Source organism: Rhinolophus sinicus, linkage group LG03 (assembly GCF_036562045.2).
Source record: "Rhinolophus sinicus isolate RSC01 linkage group LG03, ASM3656204v1, whole genome shotgun sequence".
Classification (NCBI taxonomy): Eukaryota; Metazoa; Chordata; class Mammalia; order Chiroptera; family Rhinolophidae; genus Rhinolophus; species Rhinolophus sinicus.
This window is the reverse complement of record NC_133753.1, coordinates 50,934,750-50,948,264: the sequence shown is the minus strand read 5'-3', so window position 1 is coordinate 50,948,264 and position 13,515 is coordinate 50,934,750. Positions and strand designations below refer to the sequence as shown.

General features: G+C 33.6%; 1 protein-coding gene across 21 annotated transcripts in view; it reads right to left on the bottom strand.

The window, feature by feature from the left end:
• LOC109447661 (disintegrin and metalloproteinase domain-containing protein 10) overlaps positions 1-13,515 on the bottom strand; it is a 240,849-nt gene that overhangs the window by 78,260 nt on the left and 149,074 nt on the right. For all 21 annotated transcript variants that reach the window (XM_074327662.1, XM_074327659.1, XM_074327660.1 and 18 more), the window contains one exon: positions 2,665-2,815. In XM_074327662.1, the coding sequence (XP_074183763.1) occupies positions 2,665-2,815 (151 nt within the window). The remainder of the gene's footprint in view (positions 1-2,664; positions 2,816-13,515) is intronic.

Genomic DNA, 13,515 nt, shown 5'->3' with positions numbered 1-13,515 from the left:
AATTTGTACATAGGAACAAATCCTGTGTAGGAAGAGTTGCAGTGTACCAAAACTAACATTTTGTATATGGTAGAGGAAAAGGAGACACTTTAGCAGGAAATGTATTAATTATACTACCCAAGTCATTTCGTAGGCCTATTTAAAAAAAAGAGAAATAAACCTATCAGAACATCACATTTTTAACTAAGGTATATTAGAAGGTAGGTACAACGACCATGTTTTAGGGCACAAACTCTGAGGCACTGTGAATACACAAGTATAATAATTGAGACAACAAAATAAAATACCTGAATTTGTATCTATTCTAGAAAATGTAGTATACGAGTACATAAATAATTAAAAGTACCTAAGATGACCACTGATATAGAACATGAGATTTCCTGATTCCAGGTCCTTTGCTGAGAGCCTCAGTCAGAAGTTCTCCCTACTTTGAATATCTACGGTATTTTATCTGTAAAGCACCATATCACATTTTCCTCTTATATAATGACTTGTGTACAGTTGCTGCTATTAGAGCTATATTTGATTTGTGTTTCTATCACCAGCAGCCTAAACTAGGTAACTTTTAACTAGCAGTCAACAAATATTTTTTGGATGACTAAACAACAGCATGCACTCACACTCTTTCTGTCTCATTCACTCACACACACAGGCAAAAAAACAAAAGGAAGTAGGGATTTGGTTTTGCCACATGTTCAATATGAATTATGTGATAGATCTCATAAAAACTTAATGATGTAATAGGAATGTGGTACCCAAACCAAAGGCAGCTAGAATCTCAACTTTCCTTTTGGCTGTCACCCATATTTGGAATATAGTATTAAGTTTATTTTGAGAAGGTCACTAAAAGTTTAGGGAGGCTTAATGAATGCATGTTATTTCAGGGTACTAATAAAGAAGGGTAACTAAAAACTATCTGAAGTTCAGGGTCACAAAAATTTACATAAAACGCTGCCACTAAAATTTGTATCTAAAAAGCAAACAGACCCAGAAATGAATCTTTTTCCCTCCTTCAAATAAAAGTAGGGGATTTTATAACTTATGTACTTTTTTCTACAATGATCATTACTTTGTACTATGGGAAAAAATTTAAGTAATACATTTATTTCCATGTACAAAATACTTTGTTTCATAGCATTTATCTGATTTTTTTATCCATTAAAATCTTTCTTAAGCATCTGTACTACAAGTGCAAATAATGAACATACTAAATATGAAGAATAAAAACACAGTTATAGAAAAATAAACAAGAAATACCCACATGAAAAGGAAGAGAGAACAAATATAATGCCAATGACACAGATAATTAATTTAGAAGTTCAGAGGAAGATGTAGGTAAAGCTTCAAAAAAGTAGAACTTGAATTGTGCATTTAAAGATGAGAATTTATTTAAGATAAATGACAAAGAGAACAAACTGTACATGTTTTAATCAGCAATCAGAAGATCATTCTGGGTGAAACAGACACTTAATGTTGGGAAGTGGAGTGAAGTTAAGTTTAGAATAGACTAGAATTAATTTACAGAGAATCTTGAATGCCAAGTTAAGAAATCTGGCTAACAATCGTTAATTGAAGACTTCAGAATAATAAGCTGACATAAAAAGGAAGAATTTAAGGAAGCGTCATCTTGTAGTAGTAGTAGTACACAGGATAGCTTTAATGATAAATGGCGTGGAAGCTGGGAAACCTATTAGGAGGTGAATAATAAATAAGGATTACACCAGTAGAAAAAGTACAAAAAGAACAGATTTACTAATTACAGCACGCAAGTCAGAAAGTCTGACAAAGAACACTCAAAGATTTTGTATCTAAGTACCCCTAACAGACAGAAAAAAATACATGGGGATTTTGTATTTGTTTTTAGGAGGGCGCAGCTCACAGTGGCCCATGTGGGGATTGAACGGGCAACCTTGGTGTTATCAGCACCATACTCTAACCAACTGAGCTAACCGGCCACCCCTCTATGGGGTTTTGAGTCATGTAAGTCTGGGACAAATTTCTGCTATATGACATTAAAGATGTTAACTTCTTTGAGCCTTAGTTTCCTCAGATATAAAAAAGATATTTACCTTGTTTGAGCGTTTAAAGGATTAAATAAGAAAATGCATAGGAAGCATCTATGCACCTGGAACATAGCAGGCACTAAATAATCGTGATTTTTACCTTTCTCCCCTGGCTCCCTGTTCGTTATCCCTTAACAATTCTGTCTGAGAATTGAGCAGTACAGTAGGTAATCTATCTACAAGTTGTCATTGTAGAGCTGATAAAACTGAGTTAATGAGATATTAAATGACTTATTCAATGGCATACAACCAGCTATCTTCACTGTTGGTACCAGAAGACAGATATATTGCCCATAAAACACATAAAAAGTAGTGGAAAACTATGAACATAAAATCGTCTTTAAAGACATATCCTCTAATAACACAACAGAGAATCTGATTCATAAATTTAAAAATATTTAAATGACACTGTTTCCTTAACAATATAAAAAAGGCAATCCATTTGAAAACATTTTTTAATGCATATGCCAAATCAGTGTAGGCTGAATTTCCAAATGGAGACCTTTCCATTAGAGAAGAAAAATTAAGAGTACAAATTTCTTATTTTAACTTAGATTGAATAGAGGGGAACTTCAAACATAGTCTGCAATAATTTACTCACCTTCCATGGGCATGAAAATCTAGACGTAAAAACTGGTCCTCATGTGAGACTGCTCTTTTGGCACGCTGGTGTTTTTGGTGTAATGAATCCACATCATAAGATAATCCTTCATAATGTCTAATGTATTTAGTTAAAGGATTTCCATACTGACCTATGAAAAATAAACAGTTTGAATTAGTATCATCTTGAAGGCCCATTTTAGTTCTAATATTATTCCATGATTATTCAAATACCTATGAATATGTGTGCAACAGTTTTCTCACTAATCCTAATATTTTATTTTCACATACATTCTTTAAAAGAAACTTACTGTAATGGGAATTTCAATCATACACAATAGTCTGGATGTTAGCCATAGGTTTGTTTTAGATGGTTTTTATCAGGCTGAGGATCTTCTCTCCTATTCATATTTTGCAGATAAAAACTATCAGGAACAACTGTTGACTTTTGTTACCTGCTCTTTCTGTATCTATTAAGATTATATTGTCTTTTTTCTTTTTAGTTTATTAATATGGAAAATTAAACTGATTTTTTCTTTTTTTTTTTTTTAAACTTTTATTAGCATTTACTTCATGCTGAATTCTGAATTTACTCCCGGGCCATAAGTTTTTGTTTCTTCAGTTTATTCTGGGAGATCTTTTTCTTCTGTGCAACCTCCTCTTCTGGTTTAGGAACAATCTGCTCTCTCTCAGTAAGGATCCCGTCAGTGTGGCAGGGAGAGCTCATATAGGTTAATTCACCCACGAGCTCTGTAAGTTCTGCGCCACATCTTGGAAGCTTTGTTCACCTGGATGTGTTCAATGATCAGAGTCTATATCTAAACCCTGAAGTTCAGCATTACTCTCTGCATTTTAAGCACATGCAGTAAAAATTCTGCACTCTTTTTGGGCCACCAACCCTGCGTCCAGCCCCACTGTTTGGCCTGGGCACACCTACCAACTCCACCATTGTAACGACTGAATGGTACACACGGCTTCTGTAACATGACATCCTTTAGATACTTGGTGGATTTTCAGATTATGTATGCCCTCCATGGCCTGGGCTGTTTCACGAGTGTTCTTAAAATGAACACGTAGATTTGAACCTCTTGATTTACATATTTTGTGGGGTTCCCTGGCTCAAACGAATAATGAACCATTTTCAGAGGTCACCTCAGGCGCTTACGGGAAGAGGTAAACTGATTTTCTAATGTTAAACCAATCTTTCATTACTGAAATAAATCCCACTTGGTAATAGTGTATTATCTTTGACAATATTATTGGATTCAATTTGCTGTAATTTTGTTTAGAATTCTAATCTATGTTCATGAGAGACATTGGTCTGTAGTTTTCTTTTCTTGTACTTACTGTCTTTGTCAAGTTTTGATATCAGGGTAAAAAATAAGTAGAGAATACTGCCTCTTCCTCAACTTTCTGGACAAATTTATATAGAATTGGTATTATTTCCTCCTTAAATGTTTGGTAGAATTCACCAGTGAAGCCATCTTGGCCTGGATTTTCTTTGTGAAAAAGTTTTTAACTATTAGGTTGGTGCAAAAGTAATTAGAGTTTTTGCAATGATTTTTAACCTTTTAAACCGCAATTACTTTTGCACCTACCTAACACAATTTCTCTCTATAGATAGATAGAGATAGAGACACATATATAAGACTATAGATATATAGGTATATAGATACAGAGGGTGCCAAAAATATGTATATACATTTTAAGAAATGAAAACTGTATTAAAATTGTGATACTCAATATGTACCGATAACAAAAGATGAATACAAGTCACGTTTGACTTCTGCAATTACAAGAGGTGCTCAAAGTGGTTACCATCAGCACTCAGACACTTCTGATTACCGCAAACTACTGCTTGAGCAACGCTGACCAAAGTATCCACTTGTGTACATTTTTTTGATTATTTTGGCACCCTCAGTATGTATGCTATACATATATATGTGTGTATATAGGTATACACACATACACATGTATATATGCACGTATGTATATATGTATGTGTCTGTGTAACTACAATTTCAAATTCAATATAGATAAAAGAGCTATTCAGGTTATCTGGTTTCTTCTTAAGCGCTTTGGTTAAGACTTTGTCCATTTTACACAAGTTGTTGGAGTTATGGAGATAAAGCTATTCAGAATATTCCCTTATTTTTTTTAATATCTTTTGAATCTACAGTAATATTACCTCCCTCATTCCTGATACTGGTAATCTACATCTTCTTTCGTTCCTGATGAGAAAATAACTAGAGATCTATTGACTTTATTGCTCTTCTCATAAGACCAACTGTGACTTCTTTTGATTTTTCATTATTTTTCTGTTTTCTATTTTGTTGATTTTCACTTTTTTCTTCATTATTTCTTTTTTTCTGCTTACTTTGAGTTTAACTGCTCTTCTTTTCTCAGCTTCATACACTGAGGCCATTGATTCAAGGCCTTTCTTCTTTTCTATTCCAGGTTTTTAGTGCTATAAATGTCCCCTTTTAATATTGCTTTAGCAGCATCCCACAGATTCTATTATGTTACCATTTCACTCTGTTCAATATATTTTATTTCCCTTTTGATTTCTTCTGGTCCTTGTGCTATTTAGAAGTCTATTATTTAGTTTCCAAATACTAAGGACTTTTCCATTATCTTTCTATTATTGATACTAAGTGAATTCCACTATAGTCAGAGAATATACTTTGTATGACATCAATCCTTTTAAACACATTAAGACTTTAGTTATTACATGCATAAATGTTAATGATTATTACGCCTTTTGGATTCACTCCTTTATCATTATCAAATGATCTTTATTCTTTGTAATATTCTATGTTCTAAAATCTACTTTGAAAAAAATAATAATTTATGCTCACTGTAGAAAAATTAGAAAATGCACACAAAAAAAGGATGTAAAAAATATTTACCTATTATCTCATCCCTAAGAGAGAACCACTATTACCCTTTTGGTGTATTTCATTTTATTCCTATATATATTTAAACCATTTACTTTGAATCATGCTGTATGCCATTTTTAATCCTGTTTTCCACTTATGTTTCTGCATTTGCCCATGTGTTATTCTTCATAGCATTATTTAAAGCTGTGTATTAGTCCAGTGTATGACCACAGAAATTTTAGTACAAAAATAAAGGCGTTTCTAAAACAACAACAAAAAAATCTACTTTGTCTGATATTAATACAGTCAGTCCATTTTTGTTTTTTAAACTAGCATGGTCGCTTTTTCCATCATTTTAGTTTTAACCTATTTGTGTTTCAACTCTTTGGTTATTTTAATGGCTGTTTTAGGGCTTACAGTATATACCTTTAACTTACACCAACCTACTTCAAGTGGTACACTTCAGGTATAAGAAGAATGTGATATTAGTAAACTTCCATTTCTCTCCTCCTGGCCTTTAAGCTATTGCCATCATATATTTTACTTACATACGCATATATCTTATAAACTCCACAATACATTGTTACTGCTTTGGTTTAAACTGACAATTATCTTTTAAAGAGATATAAATAACAAGAAAAAAAAATCTTCTCTACTTATCATTTCTGGGGCTATTCATTCCTTTGTGTGGATTCATATGTCCATCTGGTTTCCTTTTCCTCCTACCTGAATGACCTCCTCTAACATTTCTTCTGCTGATGAAGAACCCTTCCAGCTTTTGTATGTCTGAAAGTCTCTATTTTGTCTTCATTTTTTAAAGCTATTTTCACTGGGCATAGAATTCCAGGCTGACGGGTATTTTTTTTTTCTTTAAATACTTTTAAAATGTTGCTCAACCATCTTTTCATTTGTATTCCTTCCGACAAATCTGTCATCCTTATCTTTAGTCCTCTGAATATAACATGTCTTTTCCTTCCCTAGTAGCTTTGAAGATTTTCCTCTTTATTATTGGCTGTGAGCAATTTGATTATGACATGGTTTGATTTCTTCATATTTCTTGAAATTTAGTTTCAGTGACCTTCTTGGATCTGTGAATTTAGTTTTCAACCATTATTTCTTCAAAAATTTTTTATTCTCTCCATCCCACACCCAAGGATTCCAATTACAAATTCATTAGGTCACTCAAACTTTTCCCAAAGTCCACTGATGGTCTTTTCATAGTTACTACAAATTCTCTGTTTTCATTTTGAAGTTTCTATTTCTATGTCGTCTAGTTCACTAACCCTTTGCAATGTCTGTTGTTAATGACATCCAGTGTACTTTCCATTGAACATATTGTAGTTTCCATCTCTAGAAATTAGATTTGTATGTTTCGTATCTTCTATGTCTCTATTTAACTTTTTAAACATAAGGAATACAGTTATAGAAATTCTTTTAATGTTCTTGTCTGCTAATTCTAATACCTGTGTCAGTTCTGGATTGGTTCAAATTGATTGCTTATTCTTTTCATTATGGATTGTGTTTTCCTGCATGCCTCATAATCTTTCACTGAACGGTGAAAGACTGCCAGACATTGTGAATTTCACCTTGTTAGGTTCTGGACGTTTTTTGTATTCTTGCAATATTCTCAGACTTTGTTACCAGCAAAGTAAAATTACCTGGAAACAGTCTGATCCTTTTGAGTCTTGCATTTATGAGTGGTCAGTGTATTCCCCACTACTGAGGCAACACCTATCTGAGTACTTCACCCATTGCTCCACAAATTATGAGTCTTTTCCAGTCTGGCCAGTGAGAACAGGCACTATAGTTTCCTGTATCGTGTGAGCAAGAGGCACTGTTTCTTTCCCTGGCCTCAGGCAGTTTCCTCATATGTACACATTGATTAATATTCTGCCAAACACTCCAGGCAAACCTTCAGCAGATCTTAGGAATTCTCTCTATGCAGCACTCCTCAATGATATTCTGTCTGCTAATTCAAGCTGCTTTGGCTCTACTCTATTCCATCTCCTCAACTTAGACAGTTTGTTGCCTTTTACCTAGGTTCCTTCTCATAGCACTGCAGATGGAAATTCTCTCCAGGCAGAAAGCTGGAGCAATCACAGGCCTCACCTCATCTGTTCCCTCTCTCTCAGGGATCTCTGCCCTTCCGGCTCCCAGTGACCACTGTCTTAAAAACCACTGTTTCTCAGATTTTTCCCCTATTCTTGGGTTTTTTTTTTTTGTTTGTTTGTTTTTTTTTCAGGCAGGAGGGTAAATCTGGTCTTATTTCCTCCAGTTTCATCATGAGCAGAAGTTGAAAACAGTGATTCCTTAACAAATCAAGTAAAAATTTTTTCCTAAAGGAAACTGCCCTCTTCTATAACACACATAAAACACCAAATTAAAAAAGAACAAAAAACTATGGTTTGCCTAAGGTGCTACATAAAGTCTAGGTGATCCATCACTAAATTTTCTGTTTATGCAGTCAATGGCTAGTCCCTCTATGGTTAGTGACACAAACTCTTGCAACAAATCATGTGGGTTTAAGTTCTTGAGACTGACTGCACAAGTAATTATACTTAACACTACTGACCCTGTACACTTATAAAAGGTTATGGTAGTAAATTTTACGGCAGGTTAAGGTAGTAAATTTATTACTAGCATAAAAAAATTATCTGGGTTTGAATCCCATTACCTTCATTTATTAGCTGATCAAATGGCAAATTCAGCTTCAGTTCCCCATACTTAAAATGCAGATAAGCAGAATACCTCTCTCTTTAGGCTGTTACAGGGATTAAATGATTTACACTATGTGTGGCAACAGCAAAGTGCTCGCCACACATCCCAGTATGGCAGCAGCAGCAGCAGCATCTCTTCCCTCCCCCCCTCCTCCTTTTCCTCCTTGCCTTTGAGACCTATATACACAAACTGAGGCCACAAATTCAGGATTAAAGACAGACCTAGGTTTGAAGTCTGACATTTCCTAGCCATAACCACGAGCTGGGTAATTATTTAACCTTTTAAAAAAAATCTCAGGGTTTTTTTCAATCTGTAAAATAGAGACAACAATGGCTACATTAAATACAGGTAAAATGCTTAGCACAAAGGCTGGCAGGAAAGGACCACTCCAATTAATCTATTGTTGAGTCATTCACCACTCTTGAATGTACTGCTGCTGTCATGAAAGGTGACAAAACCAGAACCCAAAACTATCTTTGCTGCTACCAAAGAAACATGATGAGGCCGGGGTGGAACAGATAAAAAAGCCCACTGGTACGGAGCTTTTAAAAATTAAGACTAAATAATGGAATTCTATATTATACTAATGCATTTTCCATATTCTTTAAAAATATTTTCAAGTTGACACTTCGGTTTTAAAAAATACCCCACACAAGAGAGAATATCAAGAAGGAATGAAGAGCAAATGTAGGATTTCCATTTGGTCTTCATTTTGAATTGGATTACTGAACTGGATTTTTTTTAAGTGGACTGAACAACTACAGCACAAACTTGCCTTTGCAAAGTTACTGCACTCCTTTTTCAGAACCAACAAGTCAACTTTGTAAGGCACAGTTCAGATAAAGTATTTGCCACTTCTGATAACTTAAAACAATAACTACTGCTGTTCCAGTGAAGCGCATGTGATAAAAGCTCAATTATTTTCACGGGCGGAACACAACTGGGAGAGTTATTACACAAAGTCATCCGTTCTCAGTCCCACACACAAAGGAATTTTATAAAGCCAGGTAATGTTTACTTTTACTGGCAAAGAACCTGAGTAATGACTTTCTGAATCTTTATAATTGAGATAGAAGATGATTCACTGGGTTTAACTGGGAAAGTTAAAAATGCTACCCAGGGACATATAGTTATCAATTTATCATTATCATCTTCTATGTGAGACCTATGTTGCTGTGTTAACTATGCCTAATTATCAGTATTTATGACATGATCTCAGTAATGCATAAAATAAAATAAAAATCACTGAAGTTAAGATAATGTATTGAAACTGTACTGCATAACTTTTCTTCCCCGATATTTAATGAAATGAAGGGGGAACCATGAAAACAAAACAAATAAACAAAAATCTATAAAAAAGTAGCTCGCTCTTCCATGTTAAAAAACAACAACAACAAAAAAATCTCAAGAACTAAAACCAAATAAGAAAAGGATATAACCAGTATGTGGCAGGCTCATGAGTGACAGTTCAATTCCTAACTCTGTGTTCGATGACATTATATTGGCAGTTTAAAATCAGCATGGGGGAGTATTTACACCAGTGAAATCAAAAAAGGCTACAAATCAGAGGATTTTTTTCTTGTTTTCAAGACAGCCAGTGCACTAATACAACACTGGGTATAACCTAATGGTATAATCTTTCAAACAGGCAGCCAAGGAAAGAAACAAGAGTACTCTAACGAGAACGCGAGAAAGCATAGCACACTGGACTCCTTGATGCTGCCCCTAACCCTCAGAAATCATACAATTCACTTTTTAAATCTCAAAAGAGAACAGAGCCCTGGAATTCTCAAAAGGTTGTATAGGATTATAGTCCCATGACTACAAAATAATCAGTCCCTCAAACTATACGTTGTAGGGAAAAAAATACACTGGTCTCAGAGATAAGGAAAAAAGATGTTACCTATATCACAGCAAAAAGAACAGGACAGAGAAGAACCATATAACCATGTACAAAACATTATCCAAACACACTAGGGCACGAAACATTTTTAAAAAGCAAAACGGAAAAGAACACAATTGAGAAGAAAACAAAAACCATTTGGAAACAATCCTGGACAAACAGGAATAAGTCTTAGGTAACATTAATTCTTGTTAATTTTCTTCATTATATCACCATTGTGGTCATATAGGAGAGCAATCAGAATTTTTGGAGATATATTTTGAAGTATTTAGGGTTAAAGTGACATGCATAATTTTCATTGATGTGATTCCTGGCAGGAGAAAAAAGAAAAAGAGTACTAATGCTTAAGTCATTTTGCACTCTAGGTATAATGAAGTAAAAAGGACTGAGTTTAACCTACCATCATAAAAACTAAGAAAACTGGACAAAATACATGGAGGATAAAGAAATGAGGTGAAATCTACAAATGGCCAATTTACTACCTATTAGCAGTTTCCAGGCCAATGTGCAAGGTAAAGGAACCCAAATAAAGCCTGGTAGTGTTGCTGAATTGAGACATCTGAGTTCAGGGAGGCCTGACATTTAGAATTTGTGGGTCAGAGTGCCCAAGAAGTTGAACAGAGAGGTAATTCTAAGACCTAAAGAGGGGTCCCGTAAGTGTTTGATAAGTACTAATCTGACCATGTTGACAGAATAAACTAGCCCAGGCCAGAAAAATAAACCACACACACACACACACACACGTAACCAGAACAATCTTCAAAGCTTATACAGGGCTGGGAAATGTTTGTATTCCCACCACCCAGAGTTGAAAGACCTTTAATACACGGAGCACGGGGTATAGCCCTCAGGAAAAGAGCAACTTATTCATGGGATAAAATTAGCCACAGATTAAATAAAGGCTGTTCTGGACCTATCCCAGCAAAGCTTAAAGGCAATCTTCCAAAGAATTTGATTGATTCCAAGTAGTTTAATTGTACACCAAAAAAATCTGACAATGTTTAAAGGAGAGATAAAATCAAACACACAAAATATGTAAAAATCAGAATGATCTGCATCCAATCAAAAATTGTCATGCATATAAAAAAATCAGAAAAGAATAAATACATTTTTCTTCCATAACTGGGGGAAAAAATCAGACATTAGAAACAAATTATAGAGATGATGGAATTAGCATACAAAAAGGTTAAAACAGCTATTATAAATATGATCCATATGTTAAGAAGTATACAGGAAAAAAACCACAATGGGGGAAGGAAAGTGAAAGATGTAACTATAAATTTATAGATCCAAGAAACTCAACAAAACCACACAGAAATAAATCATAGGCTAATAGCTGAAAACTAGGAACCAAAAACTTGAATATCAGCTGTCAGCAGGTTAGGACCAAAGGAACTAAAGAAAAAGAAACATTATACACAGAGGAACAAAGGTATAAATGACAGCATAACTTTATATAAGTCAGAAGATAATGCAACGTTTAAATTATGACAAGAAAAAAATATACGCAACCTAAGATTCTATACCCAGTAAAAAATATCTTTCACAAATGAAGGTGGAGAAAAAAGATGAAATGAGCCTTTTCAGACATCGAATCTAAAAATTCATTGCTAGTAGACCTGCATTACAAGAAATCTTAAAGGAAATTATTCTGACAGAAGGAATGAAACCATATGGAAATCTGTACTGACACAAAGAATAGTGCCAGAAATGGTGAATATATGAAAAATAAAAAAGATTTCTTCTCTCATTTTGTAATCTCTTTAAAAGTTAAACGACTGTATTTTTAAAAAATGTACTGTGGCTTTTATGACCCATATGGAATTAAAATAAATGACAATAAGAACACAATGGAGGACAGGAGAAATGGAAGTATACTTACTCTCTAAATGATGTGGTATAATATTTGAACGTATACGATAAGTTACATATGTATATTGTACACCCCAGGAACAACCTCTAAAAAAATCACAAATAGGTATATAACATAAGCCAGAAGCAAAAATAAAATAGAATCATTTTTTAAAGTAAATTAATCCTAATGAATGCAGAAAAAGAGGGGTAAAAAAAAAAAACGAACTATGAACAGATGGAATAAAAAACAAACAGTTTTAAGATGGTAGTCTTAAACTCAACCATATCAATAATAATTACATTAAAAGTAAATGAACTTAAACACAACAATTAAATGTCAGAAAGTCATCTTATTTTAAAGAAAGGGAAATGTAAATACATACTGTGTAAAAGTTTAAACACAAAAATAAAGATGAGTTAAAGTAAAAAGGAAGGGAAAAGTTAAACCATCCAAATAATGATGCAATGACTATCATATTATCAGACAAAGAAAACTTCCAAAAAAAAATTATGCGGGATAAAGGACATTTCATAATTCATCAAAAGGACATAATCGTAAATGTGTATCACATAACAAAATTTCAAAGTACATGAAGAAACAGTTGACAGAACCGAAAGTAGACAAATACATAATTATAGTTGGAAATCGTAAGTCCTCACTAAACATACAGACAAAAAAATAAGGGTACAGAAAACTTGAACACTACCAAACAACTTGACCCAAATAATATTTAACAAAACATTCCACCCAGCAACAGAATACATGTTCTTTTCAAGGACACATGAATATTCACCAGGATAACAGAGCTTAATTCTAGGCCATAAAGCACATTTCCATAAATTTTAAAAGGTTGAAATTATAGAATATGTTTCTGACTACAGGGCAATTAAATCAGTAACAGAATTTGGAAAGAATCCCCAAATATTAGGAACGTAACATACTTCTAAACAGCCCATGGGTTAAAAAAGAAATCAAAGGGAAATGAGAAAAGTATTTTGTGTTGATTGCAAAGAGAATAAGGGAACTTATGTATTGATATAAATATTCTATATCATGATTATGGTAGCGGTTATACAGTTATATACACGTCTCAAAATTAATTCTTGAAAATTATTGTACGGAAATTATACCTCAATAAATATAATTTAAAAATTTTTTAAAGAAAAATGTTGAATAATGTGGTAGGTAAATGGGTATTTGGCTTTTCTTTTACTTTTCCCTAAGTTATAAAATTTTCAAAAGAAAAGTCCAGAATCAAAGAACAAAGACAATTCAAAGTATTCTAACTTGTCCTCTTTCAGAAAAGTAAATGAAATCAACATTCTACTCACCTCCAAGAAACTATTAAACATCCTGTAATGATTCATTATTCATAAATAACTATATTTTTTGTTAATAGAACATACGTAGTAAGAGATGTGGCAAATAAATGACACCAGTGATCACAGGTACCAAAAGAACACTGGGGGAAACCAAACATAAAGGAAAAATATATGT